General features: G+C 47.3%; 1 protein-coding gene across 4 annotated transcripts in view; it reads right to left on the bottom strand.

The window, feature by feature from the left end:
- Positions 1-21,791, bottom strand: part of OSBPL7 (oxysterol binding protein like 7) — a 38,533-nt gene extending 16,742 nt beyond the window's left edge. For 2 of the 4 annotated variants that reach the window (XR_014001259.1, XM_081166235.1), the window contains exons 1-13: positions 21,182-21,791; positions 11,876-12,091; positions 11,419-11,541; positions 10,936-10,989; positions 10,650-10,763; positions 8,959-9,090; positions 7,732-7,858; positions 6,573-6,676; positions 5,791-5,883; positions 5,099-5,228; positions 4,163-4,311; positions 2,625-2,720; positions 1,530-1,661 (exon numbers count right to left, since the gene is read on the bottom strand). Coding sequence is in view for 3 of the 4 variants with exons in the window: in XM_081166235.1 (XP_081022361.1) it covers positions 1,530-1,661; positions 2,625-2,720; positions 4,163-4,311; positions 5,099-5,228; positions 5,791-5,883; positions 6,573-6,676; positions 7,732-7,858; positions 8,959-9,090; positions 10,650-10,763; positions 10,936-10,989; positions 11,419-11,541; positions 11,876-11,974 (1,353 nt within the window). In the remaining variant the exon portion in view is untranslated. Of the gene's footprint in view, positions 1-1,529; positions 1,662-2,624; positions 2,721-4,162; positions 4,312-5,098; positions 5,229-5,790; positions 5,884-6,572; positions 6,677-7,731; positions 7,859-8,958; positions 9,091-10,649; positions 10,764-10,935; positions 10,990-11,418; positions 11,542-11,875; positions 12,092-20,808; positions 20,949-20,975; positions 21,068-21,181 lie in introns of those variants that run through there. The other 2 variants (XM_081166237.1, XM_081166236.1) reach the window with 2 other exon arrangements.

The following is a 21,791-nucleotide window of genomic DNA, read 5'->3' as shown; positions in this document are numbered from 1 at the left end:
GACAGAGGACAAAGAAGAGAGAAAGATTTCACAGGATTCTCCAGGTCCACATTGCAGAGACGGTAAGGACTGTGACACAGAACTCTTCGAAGCAATCGAAAGAAGAAGCCACGAGTTGAGGCCTTGGACATCAAAGGAATAGCAAGTTGGAAAAGCCCAGCCATCCCCTCAGACGCCTTCAAGACTCATGGGAAGAGCTGCATGCAAGCAGGGGATTGTGAAATTCAATACCATAGTGCTCCTGAGTCTCTCAATTTGAAGCAGGCACCTAGAGTTGTGTCCGAAAGGGAAAAGGTGGTGGAAAAGCAGCAGGAGGAGGAAGAGAGGCCTAAGAGAACACACTGTAGAACTAGGCTAAGCCTGGGTCTTCTAGAAGGAAGAGGGAGTGAGAGAAAGAGACTGAACATAAAAGATCTGGGCAGATGTATATGAGGAGTTGGGGTGGGAAGAGGCCACTGGGGGGATTTGGGGGGGACAGCAGCTGCTAGGCGGGGGGGAGTGGCTTTGCTGCTGGCTAATTCACAAAAGGATGAGAGAGAGAGAGAAAAGACGACAGTGAAGAAACAGCAACAAAAATGTAATTCTATTTTTTTTTTTAAAAAAAACAAACCTTACACAGATATGGAGCCTCTGACACAAGATCATACCCTGAAAAGCTGGATTAAAATCTAAATCCAATTTATTTACCATTCCCACTGCTTTTTTAAAAAGAAATGCTGCCAAGGCCTATCTTTTAAAAAATGAATCACTCACCAACAGTTGTTTATAAGCATATGAGCTCAGATGTGCAGGAAGTTAATTGGGCAACATTATTGTACATTTTCTTGTGGTTGCTGGTTATTTTTTCTTTCTTTTTAAAAATAATTTTATTAGTTTTCCATTAAAAACAAATCAAATCCAATCATAATCCAAATCAAAGAAAAAAGCACAAAAAAAACCAAATTACAATCTGAATTATTGTGGGAGGCAGCCATTTCCCACAGCAGGAAGCTGGAAGTCCTATTTAAAGGTTGCTGGTTATTTTTTCAGGCATCAGCAGGTAGAGACACTGACCTTATTCACACTTACCTTTCCTTCACTTTTTCCAGGCGCAGCCTGCTCTTTAAAGCTCTGTGTCTAAGCATTTTTCATGCTCCAGAGCTTTCCCGGCAAAAACCTGCTCTTTAGCGCTCAACCAGCGCAAACGTCCATCTGCGGAAACCCTGAACTGACGTTTGCTCTGACTGAGTGCTAAAGGGTGGGTTTTCTACTGAAACAACCACTCTCTCCTAACAGCCTGTAAGAACACCTTGCAATTAATCTGCGGCAGGGAAGATTATGTTGGGATCAGCTATAATTTCACCTGTTGATGTGTGTCACCATAAATGATGGGTTTTGACCATTTGCTCTCAATTACCACAATCATTTTGTTTATTTATATGGGGAACCCGTGTACCTCCAGATGGTGGAAGCTGTAGTCCGGGAACAACTAGTGGGCCACAGATTCCTGTTTTAAAGAGTCCCCCCCACAAATGGCTACATCCACCAACCTCATTCTCAGATGAGCTGGCCGACAGGAAAACCTCGCAGGCATCGAAGAACTCCGTGTGCGAGTCGGAGAGAGACACGATGCTGCGATTGGAGAGCTGCTGCTCCTGACCTTTAACCAACAGGGCATCCGGCTAGAGGGCAGAGAAAGAAAAAAAATGTTGCCAAGAGATCCAGTCAAAGGCGACTGCGGGGTTGCAGCGCTCATCTCGCTTTTAGGCCAAGGGAGCCGGCATTTGTCCACAGAGAGCTTTCTGGGTCATGTGGCCAGCATGACTAACCCACTTCTGGCGCAACGGGACACCATTACGGAAACCAGAGCACACGGAAACGCCATTTGCCTTCCCACCACAGTGGAACCTATTTATCTACTTGCTCTGGTGTGCTTTCGAACTGCTAGGTTGGCAGGAGCTGGGACAGAGCAACAGGAGCTCACCCCACCGTAGGGATTCGAACTGCCAACCTTCTGATCGGCAAGCCCAAGAGGCTCAGTGGTTTAGACCACAGTGCCACCCGCATCCCTTAACCTGAAAGTAGAGGGCCTCTGGCAATCACTGCCAATAGCTGTGGATGAACCTCACCTTCCATGAATCTCTCTATAGTCCTTTTTAAAAACCTAACATCCAACCTAATGGCCAGAGTCACAACCTGTGTAAGTAATGGCTTTTAGTGGTTTGGAAGGCATCAGCCTGCCTTAGGGACTCAGGAGTTTGTTTGGTCTGTTTATTTTGCAGTGGATCAGCCCAATCCATCACTCCTGAACTTGCTTCCAAATTGGACTCCAAAGGCTCATCAGCACACAAATTGCATACAATTTAAATGCAGGCTTTTTTTTCTTTCCGAAAAGTTACATGCAACACGACGGAACAGATCTATGACCGACCACTAGAGAAACTCAAAACAGGATGGAATATGGCTGCTTAGTTCATCTCTGGGTTTGCCTGGAGCTCTCTGCAATACTCTCCAATCAGGTTAAGAGCCTGCAGCAACCTTTGCCAACCTGGTGCCCTCCAGTTGTTTTGGAGTAAGACTCCTATCAGCCCCAGCTAGCATGCAGCGGCACACGTTTCTCCGCTGTAAAGAAAAGGAAAGCTTACCTCATCAGGGTTAAATGAGGCAAAGGAGTCCAGGGTTGTGTCCGAGGAGATGGAGAGAGAATGGAAACGGCGTATACATTCCATATTGTCCAGTGTCTGCAGAGAAGCCAGGTGGGGGGAAAGGAGGAATTTAGAGAGGGACGCGGAATGTAGATAAAGAAATTGCCCTGTAGAGCATCATAGACCAGGCAATGCTTAAATTTCTCAAACATGAGGTACCAGCACTCAAAACCACCAGAAAGATACAGAACCCCTCCAAACTGGGGTTTGTTGGTTTTGGGGGTGTATCCTGCAACATGTCATTGATGCAATAATAGTAAATTATTATCTATTATCTACAGGTGGCGACCATTTTAGGTGCGTCCTATTGACGTGCAATCACCAATGTGTGGGACTTTTTGGACCTGGAAGAAGGCAGAACAGGGGTGGGGCTTATACAGACTCCACCGAGACATTTGGGGGCCGCGAATTTTATCACATCATTGTCATTTGGAAGGGCACTCTTGCAATATAGCGCAACAAACGCGAGGCAAAAATTAAATAAATTAAGTGGCATGTTTGTGGTGCACTATTTGACAGGGCTTTAGCATGCACCGATTGGAAACAAAAGCAGGATGCCTGCCACAAAGCGTTCGCAGGAGCATTGAAAATGGGACCGCTTATACCTGCCCCAATACCATTGTGAGCCCAAATCCATCATGAATGCACAACCAAAAACAGACATCTGTGGAGCCCCATATTCTCTATGACTTGGGCATGCACATAAATCAAAGATGGAAAACTTCTTTTGGTCAAGGTTTGCATTCCCTTAGAAGGGCTGGGGTTTATGTGCCCAAAGCCACCTGAAGAAGTGGGGGCAGAGCCAGTCAGACTCCCTTTACCTGCCTGAAATTAAGTTCATGCTCTTGACTTTATATAGCCCATAATTTTTTGCTCCATAAGACGCACCTAGTTTCTAGAGGGGGAATGCAAGAAAAAAAATATTTTTAAAGGGAGCGCTGAGCAGAGCCTGGGATGCATCCCAGGCTCTGCTCAGCGCTCCCTTTCACGAGCCGAATGGAGCGTGTGTGTGGCACTTGCAGGCTTTTCCCCAGGAGGGAGACACATGCACACACGCTCCACGTGGCTCGTGAAAGGGAGCGCGGCTCTTGGGGGCTTTTCTATGAGGTGGGAGAAGGACAGCCCCTCAGTGACAGGCTGCCCTTCTCCCACCTCGTAGAAAAGCCCGCAAGAGCTGCGCGGAGCGTGTGTGCAGCTCTTGGGGGCTTTTCCCACCTGCCTTCGCTCCATAAGACGCACACACATTTCCCCTTACTTTTTAGGAGGGAAAAAGTGTGTCTTATGGAGCAAAAAATACGGTACTGTACACTGATTGAGCTATTCCGTGCCAATGCTGCAGTATTCTGCATATTTTGGGTTGTTGTTTTTTGGTATAAGCATCTAACATTTTTTTTAAAAAGTAGTAATAATTCTATACCAGCAAAGTTTTAAAACCAGCAATTGGCGAGCCTGCCAGAAGACAGAGGGAGGAGCCTTACCCCGGCTGCTGCCATGCCGATGCCACCCCCACGACCACCCTGGGCAGAAGACATAGTGGAGCGTTGCAGATCGAGCGTCCGCTGCAGTTCTTGGAGACGGTCTCGCTCCGCCGTCAGCACGGCCAGCACGCTACTGAGGGAGCCATGAACTGGCGAAGGAGGAAAGCACATTTCAAAGCAGATCCCATCATTCATAAGGAACCAGGCATTTGGCAAGGACTCCGGAATCCTTGGAATGATCAACTTTTGTTTTTAAAGGAAGGAGCTCAAGTTTCTAGCCCTTAAGGCCACCTTGACTAATTTGAAAACAAATGTACGTAACACCCAATGAAAACTCAAGAAGTGGAGCGAAGTGTGTGAGCAGAATTGGCAAACAAGGCGTGTGTGTGTATATATATATATTTATATAATAATAATAAATTTTATTTATACCCCGCCCTCCCCGGTCAGAACCGGGCTCAGAATGGCTAACACTAGTAAAATTACAGTAAAAACATAATAGGAAAAGAAAAAAACCAATTTAAAATACAGGTTAAAATGCAATTTAAAATGCAGCCTCATTTTAAAAGTAGCCCATAGATACACTCCCCTTGTTCTGCAGAAGCTGAACTAGTTATGTGAAACAAGAACATTTCTGCAATTTATGCAGGACACAAAATCCAGCTTTCCTTTGTACAGAATCTGGGTTGCTTCAGTCACAACATTGTGATTTATCGCGGCAAAGAATAGGTTGTGGAAATGGGGGGAATTAAACCCCCCCAAAAAAGTAACAAGCCGATAAAACAATCTTTCCTTCCAATCTCTCACATGCTCCTGCTCTCTGTCGACCTTCGACATCCCTCTCCACCCACAACAAAAATAACAAATAAAGGTAAAGTAGGACTGTCATTCCTGAGCATTGCAAACAACAATAGCCAACACCTGCCGCAAGCTGACCTTTCTGAGCTAAAATCCAGAAACTTCTCTGCAGCTGGCTGTATTCCGGAGGGACGCTAAAGATGGCTTGGTTCTGACAGGATTCCAAATATCTCGAAAGGTTGGGCACAGAGCCATGCAGGCGCCCCACCTGCAGGTGACAAAACACTTCTGGTTTAGACACCCAAGTAGAGACTTTTCCCCAATTGCACCCTCTCCCCTTCCATATTACTTAAAAGCAGTGCTTTTTTTTCCTGCGGGGATGCAGGGGTACGCATACCCCAAACGTTTTGTAAATCTTTGTACTTTAGTCCATTTACTGTATTTATTTCCCCTGATTTGAACTATAAAATGCTGATTTTCTTGAGTCAAAATTAGAGTACCCCTAAACTTTTTTTTAGAAAAAAGCACTACTTAAAAGGCTTTTCTCCTCTGTCCCAGAAAAGCATTGCTCTCTCAATAACAGCAAGACAATGCAAAATGCCACCCTCCACTTTCTAAGCTAGACACACACCCTCTCACCCCCCCCCCATATAACAGTGATGGCCAAACGTGGCCCTCCAGATGTTTTGGGACTACAACTCCCATCATCCCTAGCTAACAGGACCAGCGGTCAGGGATGATGGGAATTGTAGTCCAAAAACAGCTGGAGGGGCAAGTTTGGCCATCACTGCCATATCAGAACAGTCACCCCCAGTCCCAAGCCAGCTCACCCTGCCTATCGTGTCGTCTTTTGCAAAACTCTGAGTGCACCAGATGCGGGTGGATCTCTTCCCCTTCCTGGGTCTCTCCGTGCCCGCTGAGGTCTGTAAAAAAATCAAGAAAGAGTCTCCTGCCACAGCTACCATCGAAAGTTTATTCAGCGTCAGAGAACTCAAAGCAGGAATTCCTCAATTTGTAAGAGTGGGTACATAACCATGCAAATCCATTCAAAGCCCATTGTTGGTACATGACTGAAATGGCAAGAAAGCAACTCCAGAGCCAGTGGCAACTGCACTGTAGGGGGTTGGGCTAGATGACCTTTGGGATCCCTTACAAATCTATTATTATTATTATTATTATTATTATTATTATTATTATTATTATTATTATTATTATTATTCCGCCCTATACCCGGAGGACTCCGGGCAGTTCACAGAAGAAAATCAAAATATAAAACCACAAAATAAATAATCAAAACAAAAACAACAACCCAAATAACAGAATCTACAATTCTATTATTCCACAGGACGGCTTACAATACAAAAATGCATAATACGGTAACAAACAAGAGCAATTAAAAAATGCACAGTTTAAAAGGCCATAGGTTGTTGAAGTAGCCGAAGGCCTGGGAAAAGTGGAATGTTTTTGCCTGCCAGGAGAGCTTCCGTGAGGAGAGGATCCCACAAGTGGGGAGCCACTGCAGAGAAGGCCACCCTCTGGACCTCTCCTGGAGGAGGCAGGCCAAAAGGGGCCTCAGGGGAGGATGATCTGTTGCCATCGCCGCTCTACATACCTGACTATTGGAGATGAGGGGAGCAGATGGAATGCGGTGCAGGGTCTCCAAACTCTGCAGCATCCGGTTGAGCTCTTGAAGTTTTCCCTGACATTCGGAGAGTTCTGAGGAAAAAAGAAACCAAACGTTACGCGTGTGAAAATTTTGCACTCGGAAAGAGCATGCATGGGCGATGTCTGCAGATTTAACATGGCAGAAACAGGCCAGGAAGTCAGGAGGCGGGACTTCCTGTCTGTTGAGTACATCGGCTCTTTGGTTGGTCAGCATTTGGAAGAGAACGCGGACTATATCATGGCAGCACTGTAGAGCAGGGGTCGGCAAACTACGGCCCGCGGGCCAGATCCGACCGATTTGCCCTCAGGATCCGGCCTGCTGACGGTCCGTGGATCGTGTGGATTCTGTTCGTTATTTTTTTTTCTGCACCGCCATTTTTTGGGGGCGCCATTTCCCCTCTCACACACCACGGCGCCTCCTCCCTCCTCCTCCTGGCTTCTCCCTGCCCTGCGTAGAGGAGGAAGGGGGCTGGGATGAGCTGGCTGAGCGCCATTTTGGGCAGCGCCTCTCCGGAGCCAGCCCACCCTTGCGCCAGCAGCACCACAGGTAGGCAGGGGGAGGGGATGGGCTGGGGGGGAGAGAGAGAAGCCCCCTCCGTCGTGTGTGTGTGTGTGTGTGTGTGTGTGTACGCAGTCCGGCCCACCACAAGGTCTGGGGGACGGTCGGCCCCCTCCCCAAAAAGTTTGCTGACCTCTGCTGTGGAGACATTGGGTGGATGGCTTGCGCTTCAAGCATAGTTTGGAAGCCACATTCCCACAAAGAACTACAGCATGCACAGCCTCTCTGACCCACAGGCTGCCCCTTCATTCTCCTTCGTTCTGGCTTATAACGGCCACTGATTCCCACCCCCCTCCAACTCCTTAGCCCACTTCTGATCTGCTGACCCTCCCCAGGGAAAAGCCTTCTTACTGGAAAGGTGCTAGAAGGAGAGAGAGATCAATGGAATGGGAAAGCGTTCCCCAGCAGCAGCAAATGCAGACGTCAAGAAGCTTGACGGTGCTTCAGGAAGAGTGCTGGCTTAGAAGAGCAGAGGAGAGGGAGCTGGGAATGGTGGAAGGCGGAAGGGCATTTGTTTGAGGCAAGCGGTAAGAAGATCCCATCTCACCTGCTGAGCACCTGTCCAGGCCTTTGCTGTCGCTCAGCCAAGAATTCACCTTGTCTCGGGGGCCAGCCAGGGAAGACAAAGCAGGGGCACTCTCGGACATCAGAATGCGGTGCCGTGAGCTGCAGGCCTGCAGGAAGGAGGCAAGAAGATGTGGGCCGAACGGAAGCTAAGAGCAAAGGATTGTGGGAGGCACGTCCATTTTTCAGGCCACAGCTGTGAGCTTTTAGCCTCTTGTTCACCAGGAAGCTCTCCCTGGGACCCGGGCACAAAGCTGAATAGCAGAGGCAAAGTCATTTTAGGATTTCAACACCCCTTTCCTCTATAAATCACTAGGTGAAACCAGCTAAGTGCCAATACTATAAAACTCTTTTACAAAGCCACATAAACTGGTGTTGGAGAACTCACAGCTCTTTAGTATACTGGTCATCCTAGGGGTAGGGAACCTATAACCTTTGAGATGTTATTGGACTCCCAACTCCCATAGGCCTCAACCAGTATGGCCAGCTAGTATTGGAAGCTGGAGATGTACAACAACATCTGGAGATGTACAAATTCAGTTATACAAGCAGCCGACGCAACTTAGCAGCTGAACGTTACAAATGTATTTGCTAGATGTACTTAACATTTCCAAAGGAACCACCAAAGCTTAACTTTGACCTATAAAGCAACTCTTTCCTGCCAGAGCTATGTGAGGGCCGCTCCAGACTGGTTTGGGGTTTTTTTTGGCAGGTCTATTCAGCAATATGCCACTGATGCAAAAATAGTGCATCCTTCCAGAACGATATAGCGTTATTGCCCTCCAGTGGGCAGCTCTTGCGCTGTAGCACAACAAAAGTGGCACAAAAAAGGACTCCTGTAACATTCTTTTCATTTGAAAAAAGACAGGATTTCAGCAGGAAGTTACGAGACGTGCACCGTTTGGAAATGAAGTGGTGCGTCTGCCCCAAAACTGTTGCAGGTACAAAGAGCACTGAAAGCGGGATCTACGTGTAACCCCGCTGATACCATCGTGTGCACAAACCGTCATGAATGTGTAATAAAGAAGGCATCTGGAGTCCAGGCCCCAAATCTCCTCTTCCTGCATATGACTAGGGGGAAAGAACCAAAGAGGGACACTGGAGTCCTCTGTCCATTCACCTCGCCATCATTCCATGTGCATGTCCCTTCCCATCCATCTTGCGCAACACAAAAAAGTTATCCCCACCCCCACCCCTCCCACCAACTCACCTGTGTAGGATGCGAGGCTCTTCCACCATGGCTACTTGTCAGGTACTGCCTTTGGGAGGCATCCAACTTCTGCACTTGGCGGTGTGAGCAGAGCTTGGCCACCCAGTTATTGAAGAGTTCCTGGGATTTAATCTAGAAGGAATGAACCGTTAGGAGCACAAAGGTGGACGATGGGAATTAAGATACCTGTCCATGCAGAGGTTTACACTGATGTCTGAAATCTGAACCCAAGAGCCGATAGGGTCCTGAGCGGAGCTGATACTCAACCTAAACTGTGGAGATTAATTTATTTCGCAGCCATCGGATTCAAAAGATCTCAGAGAAGAGAGAGCAAGATGCTAGTTCTCCTGCAGATTAAAGCTGCTTCGCTTTCTTTCCAGATCTTTGTATTAGGCTTTTAAATACATAACAATTTTTCAATACAACAAAGCTTTCCCTCCCCTTTTTCTTTTTAGAGGCAAACGCAGATAAAGACCTTGTCGTCATTGTCCCACTCAGACTACAGAATCCACAAAACAATCCGGTTCACAGTCAAAGCATCGTGAAAGTCCGCAGGCGAGGGCTCCAAGCTTGTAGCAAACCGATCTGACGACACCACTGATATATACCATGTTCAGGTTCCTGCATGTTTTAGGAACTGCCAGGAAAACATGCGCTGAAAGCTAAGTCCAGTGAATGGCAAAGGACGTACACCTAGCTTGGTTTGCCATAGCTGGGGAGAAACCTTTCCCCACACTCTGCATGCCCACAGAATCCTCCTGGCTATGGGCCCTGGTGTTCATGCATTAGCTTGGATTTGAACCCAGAGCAACAATGCAAGGCAAACAAATAGGACAAGCCAGCTCTTTTTTACATGATACCTTGACCGAGAGAACTGCAAAGGCAGAACTTTCTAACCCTAGCTGCTACAGTCCAGCAGTTCTCAACCTGTGGGTCCCCAGATGTTGGACTACAACTCCCATCATCCCTGAGCTCTGGCCAACAACATCTGGGGACACACAGGTTGAGAAAGGCTGTACTACACAATGCCTATCAAACAATTCCCAGGATTATTAGGTACAGTCGTACCTTGGATCCCGAATGCCTTGCGAGTCAAACGGTTTGACTTCCAAATGCCACAAACCCAGAAGAGAGTGTTCCGGTTTGCAAACCATCTTTGGAACCTGAATGTCTGACGTGGCTTACGCGGCTTCCGATTGGCTGCAGGAATTGGAAACTACACCTTGGTTTCCGATCATTTTGGAAGTCCAACAGACTTCCGGAATAGATTCCGTTTGACTTCCAAGGTACCAGTGTAAACATTACTGTGCCGCGTACTGTCATCTTGTTTCCCAGTAAACCTTTGTTCATCCAGAACAGGAGGCAAGCAAACTGAAACTTCCTTTCAGGTGTCATTTGCCAGATCAGGACTTTCAGCTTTCCCATCCTCAGGCTAATGCTCCCATTTCCCAGACTGGGGAAATCGAGGCCCAACAACCTCCTCAAGGCTAAATGATGGGTTGGCATTTGACCTTTCCTATTCACTCACCCAGTCTTCCTTTTCCAGTTTTCCATCTGATTTCTCTTCAGACCATATAAATCTTTTGTCTTTTTTCCATTTTAGTTCCTTATGCTTTTCTGTCCCATCCTGTCCTGGGATGGACAACCACAACCCCGCAACCTACATGAGGTTCCTCTTTTGCACGCCTTACCTTGAGATGATATATGTTCTCTTCTGTGTCCAGATCTACGCGCTGCGCCTTCTTGTTGACCGACATGACAGACAGGCGGACGTCAACAGAGCCGTGAAGCTTCCCCTTCAAGACCTGGGAGGGAGGGTGAAATGGTGAAATGAATACTGACCCAGCCCTTTGAGCTCTGCCCTACGAATCTCATTGATCTCTGACATCCCCCTTTGGCCACTTCTGCTCTTAGATTCCCCGTGAGTCCCCACCTCATTGAAACCCGGGCACCCCAGGCTCCCTACCCTGTACTCACATCTTGGCGTGTGGTGGCATATTTCAAAATCCCATCTTCCAAAACGAAATAGCGCTTTGAGAAAGAGAGAAGGGGAGAAAGAAAAGGAAGAAGTCACAAATATCCGTGTGGTCAAAAAACCACCTGAGGCACAACAAAAATATCCACCCTTTTCACATATATACCCTTTCCCCCAGTCTAGAGAACCGTGAGAGAAACAGGAGATTGAGCAGAAGAGGTGGCCTACATAGGAATGAATCTTACGGGGTTCGCGTGATTTATTGTGAATGTGGGATGAGTTAGTTTGACACATTGGTTTTCCTACAGCACCGGAAGCTGTGAGGGATCCACTCTGGTCCCGGGTTGATTGAACCTACGTTCCAAAGGCCTGGAAGGGACCACGGTTTAGAACCACAGGAAGTCTGGAATCGCACTAGAACAGGAGTACCAACCACACCCGCGACCAGCAATTCCCAACACACACGGGGCTCTCAAATCTCTCACCTTGTGCCAGCCCTTCAGGGGCCATTTTCGCTTCTTCAACAGGTAGCCCTCCTGCCTCTCTGGCTCCTGAATGACCCCGCTCTGGATCCGCAACTCATCCACCACCTCCCAGCTTTCAGAACCCTAGATTTTTTTTTTAAAAACAACAACATTAGAAAGAAGGGATGGGGTGTTCTCCCAGAGGGAAAACTGGTTGGAGTTTTGAACTGCAGTCCAAAGGCTCGATTAAAGGACATACCCATTGTTTAACCTTTAGGCCACACCCACTGACCTGAAAGCCCCTCCCGCCAACCTCTGGGATGTGTGTAGATTGTTTATGCGGTTCCTCCAGGATTGGCTGGCAGCTCCCACCAGCCCAGCCAGTATGGCCAATGGACAGGGATGATGGGTGTTGGGAGATCAACAAAATCTGGAGGGTCTCAGGCTACCCGCTCTTGGCAGAGGGGAGACATCTCACCTGCCGAGCAATGCTGTGCTTGGAAGACACAGTGCTGTTGGAGCGAGAGGGGGGCGGAGCCCTCTTGGGAGAAGATGGGTCCTTCTCATGGCTACCCATTCCTGTGCAGTCCGTCTCTTTGGACAATGCCCTCTCTGGATGCAAGGAAGGGTCAGAGATGCTGCTGTCGGTCAGAACCTTGCCCCCCTTTCCTGAGCATCACATTCAGAAGGGCAGCTGAGAAGAGAGACCAAAAAACAAGACTCAACGTCCTTATTACAGTTCAGCACAAGGAAAAGCAGAGAGAAGTAGGGATTTCCACAGAGGAACGCTTTAAAAAAGCGAGGAAGACCAACAAAACAACCATCATCTTGGATGAAAAGAAGACAACGAATGATTACATTTGACCAAACAACTGCTCGTTCTTTCGTCTTGGGAAATAAAACATGACTTTGGATGTTCTTTCATTTCTGTATTTCTATATTTGATTGAATGCAAAATGTGAGCTTTCTCCCCTTCATTTCATTTCACTTTTAATTTGTATACTGCCTTTCTCTATTACTATACACATGGTGGTTTGCAGCAATAAAATATACAACAAAGAACCTTGTAATACAAAAAGTCCTAATAAAGCATAGCTTTAAAATGAAATGACTTATATCAAATAAAGTAAGGTAAAGGTAAAGGGACCCCTGACCATTAGGTCCAGTCGTTACTGACTCTGGGGTTGCGGCGCTCATCTCGCTTTATTGGCCGAGGGAGCCGGCGTACAGCTTCCGGGTCATGTGGCCAGCATGACCAAGCTGCTTCTGGCAAACCAGAGCAGCGCACGGAAACGCCGTTTACCTTCCCGCCAGAGCGGTACCTATTTATCTACTTGCACTTTGACGTCTTTTCGAACTGCTAGGTTGGCAGAAGCAGGGACTGAGCAACGGGAGCTCACTCCGTCGCGGGGATTCGAACCGGCGACCTTCTGATCGGCAAGTCCTAGGCTCTGTGGTTTAACCCACAGCGCCACCCGCATCCCATCAAATAAAGTAATATTCAATAATCTATTAGAATAGGACGCAATAAAATTAACTCTCAAAACATCAGCAAGCACTAATTAAACAGAAATTCCGTCTTCCTCCTCCCCCAGTTGCAGGGTTTAGCAAACAAACCCTAGACCAAGACACACTCAGGAAAGGAGAAGGACGGAGGGGAGAAATATATTTTAAAGGAGAGAGGTTATAATCCATTGCTGGGACTGATTTCCTACAGTCCTCCCATTAGCTGGATGCCTGGATGACACCTCCTGTCCATGATGAGCCTGGCTTCCAGAACGTCATCTCTGCAGCTAACCCTTTTATCAATCTCACCTGCTTGTTCTACAAGACTCTTCGAGCGGCTGCAGCTGCTGCTTTGGATAAACTGCTCACCTACACCTATTTTCCATCTCTCCTCCCTTGGCAAACAGGTTCTCCCTTTGCAGCCTGCTCCTAGGCAAGTCTAACTAGATGCAAGCCCCACCGAATTCAATGGGAAACACTTGCCAGAAAAAGAAATGTGTGCCTTACATCGCTCGCTCGGACCAGGTTCTGTGTCAAAGTACTCCTGCGGCCCACTTGTTCTGAGGCATTGGACCCTCCTTGGTTTAGAGGATACTTAAAGCACAGGCTTCCCTCAAAGAATCCTGGGAGCACCCTTAAAAAACTAAAGCTCCCAGGCATTATTTGCGGGAAGCCATATGTGGTGTGAATGTGACCAGGGTCGGCCAATGGGGAGCTCTATGGGGAGCCTAAATGTGTATATCTGGGTAGCTGGTTACACTCTGAACAGCAAATCCGTGCCTACAAAAATCAGAGTTTATACACCGATTGTGTTTGCTGGACTGAGATGAGCTGCAAGGGGAAAGTGCCAGGAAACTCACAGTTCAAAACTTACCACTGCTGTGAACTTGACTCATTAAATGGGCTTAATAAACAACTATCTGACTAGAAGACTTCTGAAGGCAGTCCTGTTTAGGGAAGCTTTTAATGTTTGGTGTTTTATCGTGTTTTTAATATTCTGTTGAGAGCCGCTCAGAGTGGCTGGGGAAACCCAGCCAGGTGGGCGAGATATAAATAATAAATTATTATTATTATTATTATTATTATTATTATTATTAGTCTCAATCTCCCCTCCACATCCCACCTTGTTTAACCAATCCTGACCTGCATATATTCATCGCATTTTGCTGTTTTATAATTTGCCAGACTGAGCTCCTTGGGGAGGAAGGTCAGGATAGAAATTTAATAGGCAAATAAATAACCAAATAAAACGAGGTGTTAGGGACGAAGTTCCCTCCCCTTCCAACCCCCCACCAAAAGTTATCCTCCCTTGTAGCCGGTCATATTCCTCTCCCCGCCCCCAGCCCTGCCACCCAGTCTGCAGCCACATAAACACAGCTGCCACTCACCCATTTCTCATTCTCCTTCTGTCTCTATATATACTGTGCCTCAGCCCAAACCTCCAAATTTAGCAACTACTGAAAAAAAACACCAAAAAAACTCCCCACTCTCAGCAATAATCTGGATCTGAACACGCTGAGCAGAGTCAATGCAAAACGAAGCCCGTTTGCAAACATGTTGCATTGATTTGCGTAATTGTGTTTGCATGAAGAAAAGAGAGTCTCTCGCTTAGCACAAAATCTGAGGTTTCCTCAGTACGAAAAAGAGCAGCTCCTCACAACACTACCTGAAGAGGACTAAAGGCACCCTGATTTACATAATATTTGCATATGCTAATTGCATGCACATGCACAGGTATAGAATTAAATCTATCCCAAGGTAGTGGAGAAAGCTGACAAGGTGTTCTGTGTGCTGTTCAGGTTCTAACCTAGGAATGGAAAATGTTCTTTGGTCTGAGAGCCACACCCCTCATGGGCAATCTCCTAAAAGCCACATGCCTGCGGTTGGGTGAGGACAGGAGAGCAAATGTAAACAGAACAAGGGATTTAATTTCTACCTTTCTGGGAACTGGCTACAGTCCAGACATGCAAAAGTCAGAGGTTGCTACGCACCTCCATCCAATCTCTCCATCCTTATTCAAACAAGCCACAGGCACCTTCACAATTCATGAACACATTCCAGCCAGGCAAAAGGAGAATGGAAGTCTGGGGAGGGGCGTGGCTGGGGAAAGGGGGCGTGGCCTGGGCAGAATCCCAAGGGCCAGGTGAAGAGGCCTGAAGGGCCAAATTAGAGGTAAAGGTAAAGGGACCCCGGACCATTAGGTCCAGTCGTGACCGACTCTGGGGTTGCGGCGCTCATCTCGCTTTATTGGCCGAGGGAGCCGGGGTATAGCTTCCGGGTCATGTGGCCAGCATGACTAAGCTGCTTCTGGAGAACCAGAGCAGCGCACGGAAACACCGTTTACCTTCCCGCCGGAGAGGTACCTATTTATCTACTTGCACTTGACGTGCTTTCGAACTGCTAGGTTACAGGAGCAGGGACTGAGCAACGGGAGCTCACCCCGTCACGGGGATTCGAACCGCCGACCTTCTGATCGGCAAGTCCTAGGCTCTGTGGTTTAATACACAGCGCCACACACAAACACACAGAACCTGGGCTTTCCCACCCCTGATGGAAAGGACCCTGGGCTCTGAATTCTTACATTCTCTCTCTGTATACCTGACAGCCCTCTGAATTATTATTATTATTATTATTTATTATACTGTATTTGTTAATCGCTTTATCTTGCTCAATGCAGCCCAAAGCGAATGACAACCAATCAAACAAAAATCAGAAAAACCCACATAGATACATGAAAACCAAGTGGCAAGGGAAAATACATTAAAAACATCCCACCTACTTCTAAAAGGCCACAGATAGTGAAGGCCAAAAGGCCTGGTTAGAAAGGCAAGTTTTTGCCCGGCGACTAAAGATATGTAACGATGGTGCCAGGAAAGTCTCCCAGGGAAGAGCATTCCAGAATCGGGGAGCCACCCAAGAAAAGGCCCAGTCTCGAATGTTTGTAATTCTTTCATGTTTGTAATTCTTTTTCGGTTTTAGAATAAAGTTTTAGAAAGAAAAGAAAGAAAAGGCCCAGTCTCGTGTTGCCACCCTCCGGAAATCTCGCCGGGGCGGGGGGGATGAAGAAGGGCCTCAGATGATGATCACAGAGTCTGAGGCGCTCCTTGAGGCATTGCGATCCTGAGCTATTTAAGGTTTTTATAGGTCAAAACCAGCAGAAACAAATTGGCATCCCATGCAGTCAGGCCAGGATTGGTGTTATATGCTCAAACCGTCTTGCCCCGGTGAGAAACTTGGCTGCTGAATTCTGCACCAGCCGAAGTTTCCGAACAGTCTTCAGAGGCAGACCCAGGTATAACACATTGCAGTAATCTAACCTGGAGGTTACCAGAGCATAGACGACAGAGGTTAGGCTATCCCTGTTCAGATAAGAGACACAGTTGGGCCACTAGCTGGTGCTGAGGGAAGGCAGGACCCCTGGCCCCTTTTACTACATCATAGCTATGACGGAGCAGCCAGAAAGAGTGCAGCAAATTCACCCTGGAAAGTGAATTCATAGCCTCCACATTATGGATTTTGTTTCCTTCTCCACTGGTTTCTAGCCGAAGCTCACTCTGTTGAAGTGAAGGGGAACAACTCAGGAGAACAGTAGTGGCTCTTCCCACTCATTTCGACTTGCTCATTTCAGGCTGGAACAGGAGACCTCCCCACTGGATTGAGCCCATGTTTTCATTCTCATATATATATATTATATATATGACATGACTCAGGTTTTTGGAACCTGCGCGAACGACAACCAGAACGGCTACATAAAGAGTGCCAAGGACCCGCATTGGGGAAGCCCTATTCAGGGGACAGCCGCTTTTAAAGGCTTCCAAGCGGCCTGCCACCTGTCAGTTCCAACCACTCACATCGCATCACCTGCCTTGGGTGTTAAAAATAGGTTTCGGCTTAATAAACAGCAGCTTCTTGTTACAGGCCGGCATATAAAAAAGGTGTGTGGAGTTGCAACTGGATATAGCAGGGTGACATGCTGCAGACGGGGAGAACATAAGGAAGGTCTTATAAGACCCGTGCAAAGACAATTTATTTATTTGTTTCTTCCCAAAAGCTCAAAGTGGATTACCTCCCTACATTTTATCTACACTACCTCCCTGTGATGTAGGGTTAGGGTAAAGTAGCTATGCCCTGTTTGTTCATATAAACCAATGAACCCTGCTTCCTGACTCTGGGGCTTTCATTTATTTTGTTTGTTTAGGCTCTAGGGTGACAAATTTGGCCTTTCAAGGCTGTAATCCTAACCCTACTTCCCTGGGAGTAAGCCCCATTGGACATAGACGTAGAGCAGCCACGGTTAGGCTTGCGTTGCACATCCTTAAATAGTACTGTATTCTCATGTTTCTTACTATGTTGTTCTCACCTTCTGATTTTCTGGACGTTGCCTTGGTGGTTTCCAGAAAGGAGGCATAAAAGTATTATAAATAGGTACAGCCAGGAGCCACTGACAGATCTAACTCCCAGCAATAGGTCTGGCTCTTTAGAGCAGGGCACCTGTGTCAGTCATGAGCAGCACTTAAATGGCCCAGTTAGACAACATTACAGAGCTTTTAGCAAGCAGGTGACAGCAAAATGAAACCAAGGGAGGAACTGAAAAAGCCAGGATATTAATAAAGGATAATGGGGTGGCAACACCTCTTATACTGAGGGCATTTGCAGCAGCTGCAACAATAGCTACAATTAAAATTCCATGGGTAATATTTTACATTTCTTAAATGCTGATTTGCACATGACTTAACTAAAACAAACATGAACTTTTCCCGTAACTACATAAGTGGTTTCCCGAGGTTCCAAAGTAAGGCTGCGTAAACACACTACACCTGCATGTTCTTTCCCTCAAAGAATTCTGGGCACTGTACTTTACCCCTCACAGGGTTACAAGTCCCAGCAACCCTACAAACTACAGTGCCCAGAATTCTTTGAGGGGAGAAATGTGCTTTGAATGTGCTTTAAGGGTATAGTGCAGGCATGTCCAACAGGTAGATCATGATCTACCGGTAGATCACTGGACGTCTGTGGTAGATCACAGGTAGATCACTGGCTCCCCCCAAAGAAGCTCAACAACTTTGGCTCCCCTAAAAAAAGCCCTTAACCCAAAAAACCAGGGCCTTCCTTCCTAAAAAAAAGCTCAAACTTTGACCTGAACCCCAAAAAGGGGGTAGATCACTGCCAGTTTTTAACTCTGTGAGTAGATCGCAGTCTCTTGGGAGTTGGCCACCCCTGGTATAGTGCGTACACAGCCTAATGCTGGAAGCCTAACCCCACTTACCTGTGAGTAAGCCTCACTGAATTCAATAGAACTTACTTCTGAGTAAGATTATGCTGTCAATCAGTGCCAGAGGTGGAGATGGAGGAAACACAGCAGGGTTACTTTTTGTTTTCAAGGCCTCAGCTGTTTATCAGCTTAGTTTCCTTCTCTAGACACCAAGGCTGACATCCCCTTTGACCCTAAAACACCACAATGGAGCTGTAAATGGGAACCGGAAGTTTGGTGGTTACCCGCCCCCAATTTCTGATGGTACGCTGTAAACAATGCCCAATGACGTTTTTAGGCTGTAGCAACAAAAGCACAGTTCTCAGTTCTTGGGAAGTTAATAGAATTGCTGGACTTGGTAACTGGCAAGGCTCCATTTAGAATAATAGCACATTCAGTTCTGAGTACCACTGCTCAGGAGTGACATTGGCAACGCTGGAAAGGAGTCAAGAAAAGAGAAAGAGCTACGAAGAAGAGAAGGGGCCTAAATGAAGAAAGTCTGAAGGAACTGGGCGTACCAAGCTTAGAGTTCATTAAGAAGGGATGGTTTGTGTGTGTGTACACACATGTGCAGATAGGAGAGGGGGGACAGAATAGGGAGGGGAGCAGATATAGTGGAATGTCTTGTTTAGAAGGAATTGTTGGCTGGCGAGCTAGGGGCGGGGGCGGGAATACACAGTGACATTTTGTTGTAAGTCGCATCCATTTGGAAGAATTATCAAACTGTAAACTCCAGCAATAGAAGAGGGACCCAAGGAATCTCCTTCCAAAGGTTGGAGACGCATCCTGGAATATTTGAATACTCTAACTAGTGCAGCAAGGAAATAAAAGCTGGTTCACACACGTGCATGTGCATCACCTGATGACTGCAACATCAAGTGATGACTGGTGTGCGGATGTGTGAATGCATCACCACGGATCTTACCCCACAGACAGAAATTTCAGATCATCCAACGACTGCCCAAATGCAATGCTTTTCTGCGGAAATAATTCATAAATTCAGGATCGGGTCCTTGAAAGCAGGCTCGCACAACATTTGATTGCTCTGTAATTCACTGCTGATGTTGAATGAGCCACTCCAGCACGAATAGTTGTGTCAGAGGCAATACAAAAATTTGGTCTGCGAAGGCCCATGCTGTGCCACATGCACACCAGATATTTAAAGCACTATGATGCTACTTTAAACAGTCATGGCTTCCCCCAAATAATTCTGGGTGCTGAAAGTTGTCGGGAGACCCCTATTCTCCCATAGTTACAATTCTCAGAGTTTCCTGGGGAAAGTGATTTGATTGCTAAGCCACTCTGAGAATTGTAGCTCTGTGAGTCTCAGCACCCTTAACGGACTACAGCTCCCAGAATTCTTTGTGGGAAGGCCATGGGTGCCTAAAGTGGTATCATAGTACACTAGACCATGGGTAAGCAAACTAAGGCCCAGGGGTTGGATCCGGCCCAATCGCCTTCTGGACGGTCTGGGAATCAGCGTGTTTTTACATGAGTAGAATGTGTCCTTTTATTTAAAATGCATCTCTGGGTTATTTGTGGGGCCTGCCTAGTATTTTTACATTAGTAGAATGTGTGCTTTTATTTAAAATGCATCTCTGGGTAATTTGTGGGGCATAGGAATTCGTTCTTTTTTTCCCTTTCAAAATATAGTCCGGCCCCCCACAAGGTCTGAGGGACAGTGGACCGGCCCCCTGCTGAAAAAGTTTGTTGACCCCTGCACTAGACCTATGGCGTGAATGTGGACCCAAGCCATTGCAGGATGTTGCAATCAAGTGAAAACATCAATGTGTACAGTAATCAACATACAGTACACACACACAAACCAACCCTTCAGTAACCTCTGGGTACGTTTCTTTCCAGGACTGTATTTCTAGGCTTTTTTTTTTGCGCCCCCCTTGCTTTTGTACCAAGCTGTTAGTTTTCCAATTAATTCTTTCCTCCCACTTCCCCTTCACATTTTTCTCTGTGCTGTAGAATAATCCACTATCTATTGATGCTGTGGAGCACAGTTCACTTGACACTCCCAACTTTCCCCCACAGTCCCTCAGTTCTCCCAGGGGCCCTTCCCCAAGTCAAAACTTCAAGCACTCCTATACCTTTTCCATGGAGAAAAATCATGTCCATGACTCTCTCGGCCAGACACCACCATTCCCCAGCCTTTGGATTCTTTATTGAGGCATAATAGATGTCAAAATCCATCTACAGTAATCCCTCCTATTTATCTCCCCCTGAAACCAAAATTCCCCTTTCTCCTCCCCACATGTCTTTGAAATAGGGACAAACTTTCTCTGTGGGCCAATCTATCATCCGTCCCTTAAGCCCCACTTCCCCAAATACCTTTACCTTTCCCCTCCACCCAGACAACCATCACATCCCTTCCAAATCCCACAGTTCCCAGACCTATTACTAATATTATTTTTAAATCTGCATACCGCCCTTCCTCCGCAGCAATCAGGGCGGTTCACAGCATAAAAATACAATACAATACAAAAATACAAGATAAAACCACGCAAAATACATAATAAAAACAAAAAGAACAGCCCTCCCCTCCCAATGCGTTCCCTGGTCCACATTCCCATCAGGCTGTTTCTGTCCATGAAAACAGAACAAAAAACACTCCTATTTCCCTCCCCACTAGGAAATTTCCTGACCTCTTTCTCGGCCGTAGGTCCACAGTCCTCCCCTCTGAAGATGGGGGAAACAAAATTCCTCGGCGTCTCTGTTTCTATGACTCTTCCACCCGCCCTTCACCCTCCAGCCCCACTCAGTCCCAGGAAATCCCTCGCCCCGCTTCGCCAGGCTGCAACATTTGCCTTACCAAAAATAGAAAGAGCAGGCTCTCTTTCCACTCCCCATCTGTCCAGTCCACAGGGCAAAGTCCCGAGCAACCCGCCCTGCTTCCTCCTCCTTCCTGCCCTCCCAACTACACACAGTGCAAAGGAGGTGCCCCTGTTCCCTGCCCATGGCAAGAGTGGGATGCAGGAGGTGGGCAGAGAGTGATGGTTTTATTGATCAGCCGCCTACCTGCGCGCAGAGGCGATGCTTGCTATCGCCTCCCGTCTCCCTGGACTCTCCGTTTTCCAATTCCTGCAGCAACGGCTGTTTGTTGCTGCTGCTGCTGCAAACCGGAATCAGGAAGCAGCTGCCAAGCTAAGTCGCAAGCAGCCAGCCCTCTCGCTGGTGGTGCTCTTGAGTTAATCCACCTTTTGCAGCTTGGCTGCGCTTTGGCTCGCCTCTGCCGCCCTGCCTCTTGGAGGACCGGGTGGAAGCCGGCTGGTCTTCTGCCTCCGTGCAGGGTGGTTGCCCCCTCGACTGGAGAAGTTCTCCTTTGGAAATCTGCCCGACTAGGAGTCTGTTTGCAGCAGCATCAGGGCGGAGCCGCGCCAAGCGGAGTGAGTGATGTGATGGCAGTGAGTTCTGTCGGCTGCAACAAAATGTTGCAGTAGCCCATAGCTGTCAACCTTCCCCCCTTTTTTTGCGGGAAATTCCCTTATTCCAGCGCCGTTTCCCGCTGCTTCCCGCTGCTATCCCGGATTGTTAGATATCCCGTAGACTGTCCCCGGGACAGGTGAGGCTGCTGATCCCTTATTTTCAAATCTGAAAGTTGACAGCTATGCAATAGCCTATCCTCAGG

This window comes from Podarcis bocagei (genome assembly GCF_964188305.1).
Source record: "Podarcis bocagei genome assembly, chromosome: 13".
Taxonomy (NCBI): Eukaryota; Metazoa; Chordata; class Lepidosauria; order Squamata; family Lacertidae; genus Podarcis; species Podarcis bocagei.
The sequence above is the reverse complement of the archived record's forward strand: the minus strand, read 5'-3'. Positions and strand labels throughout refer to the sequence as shown.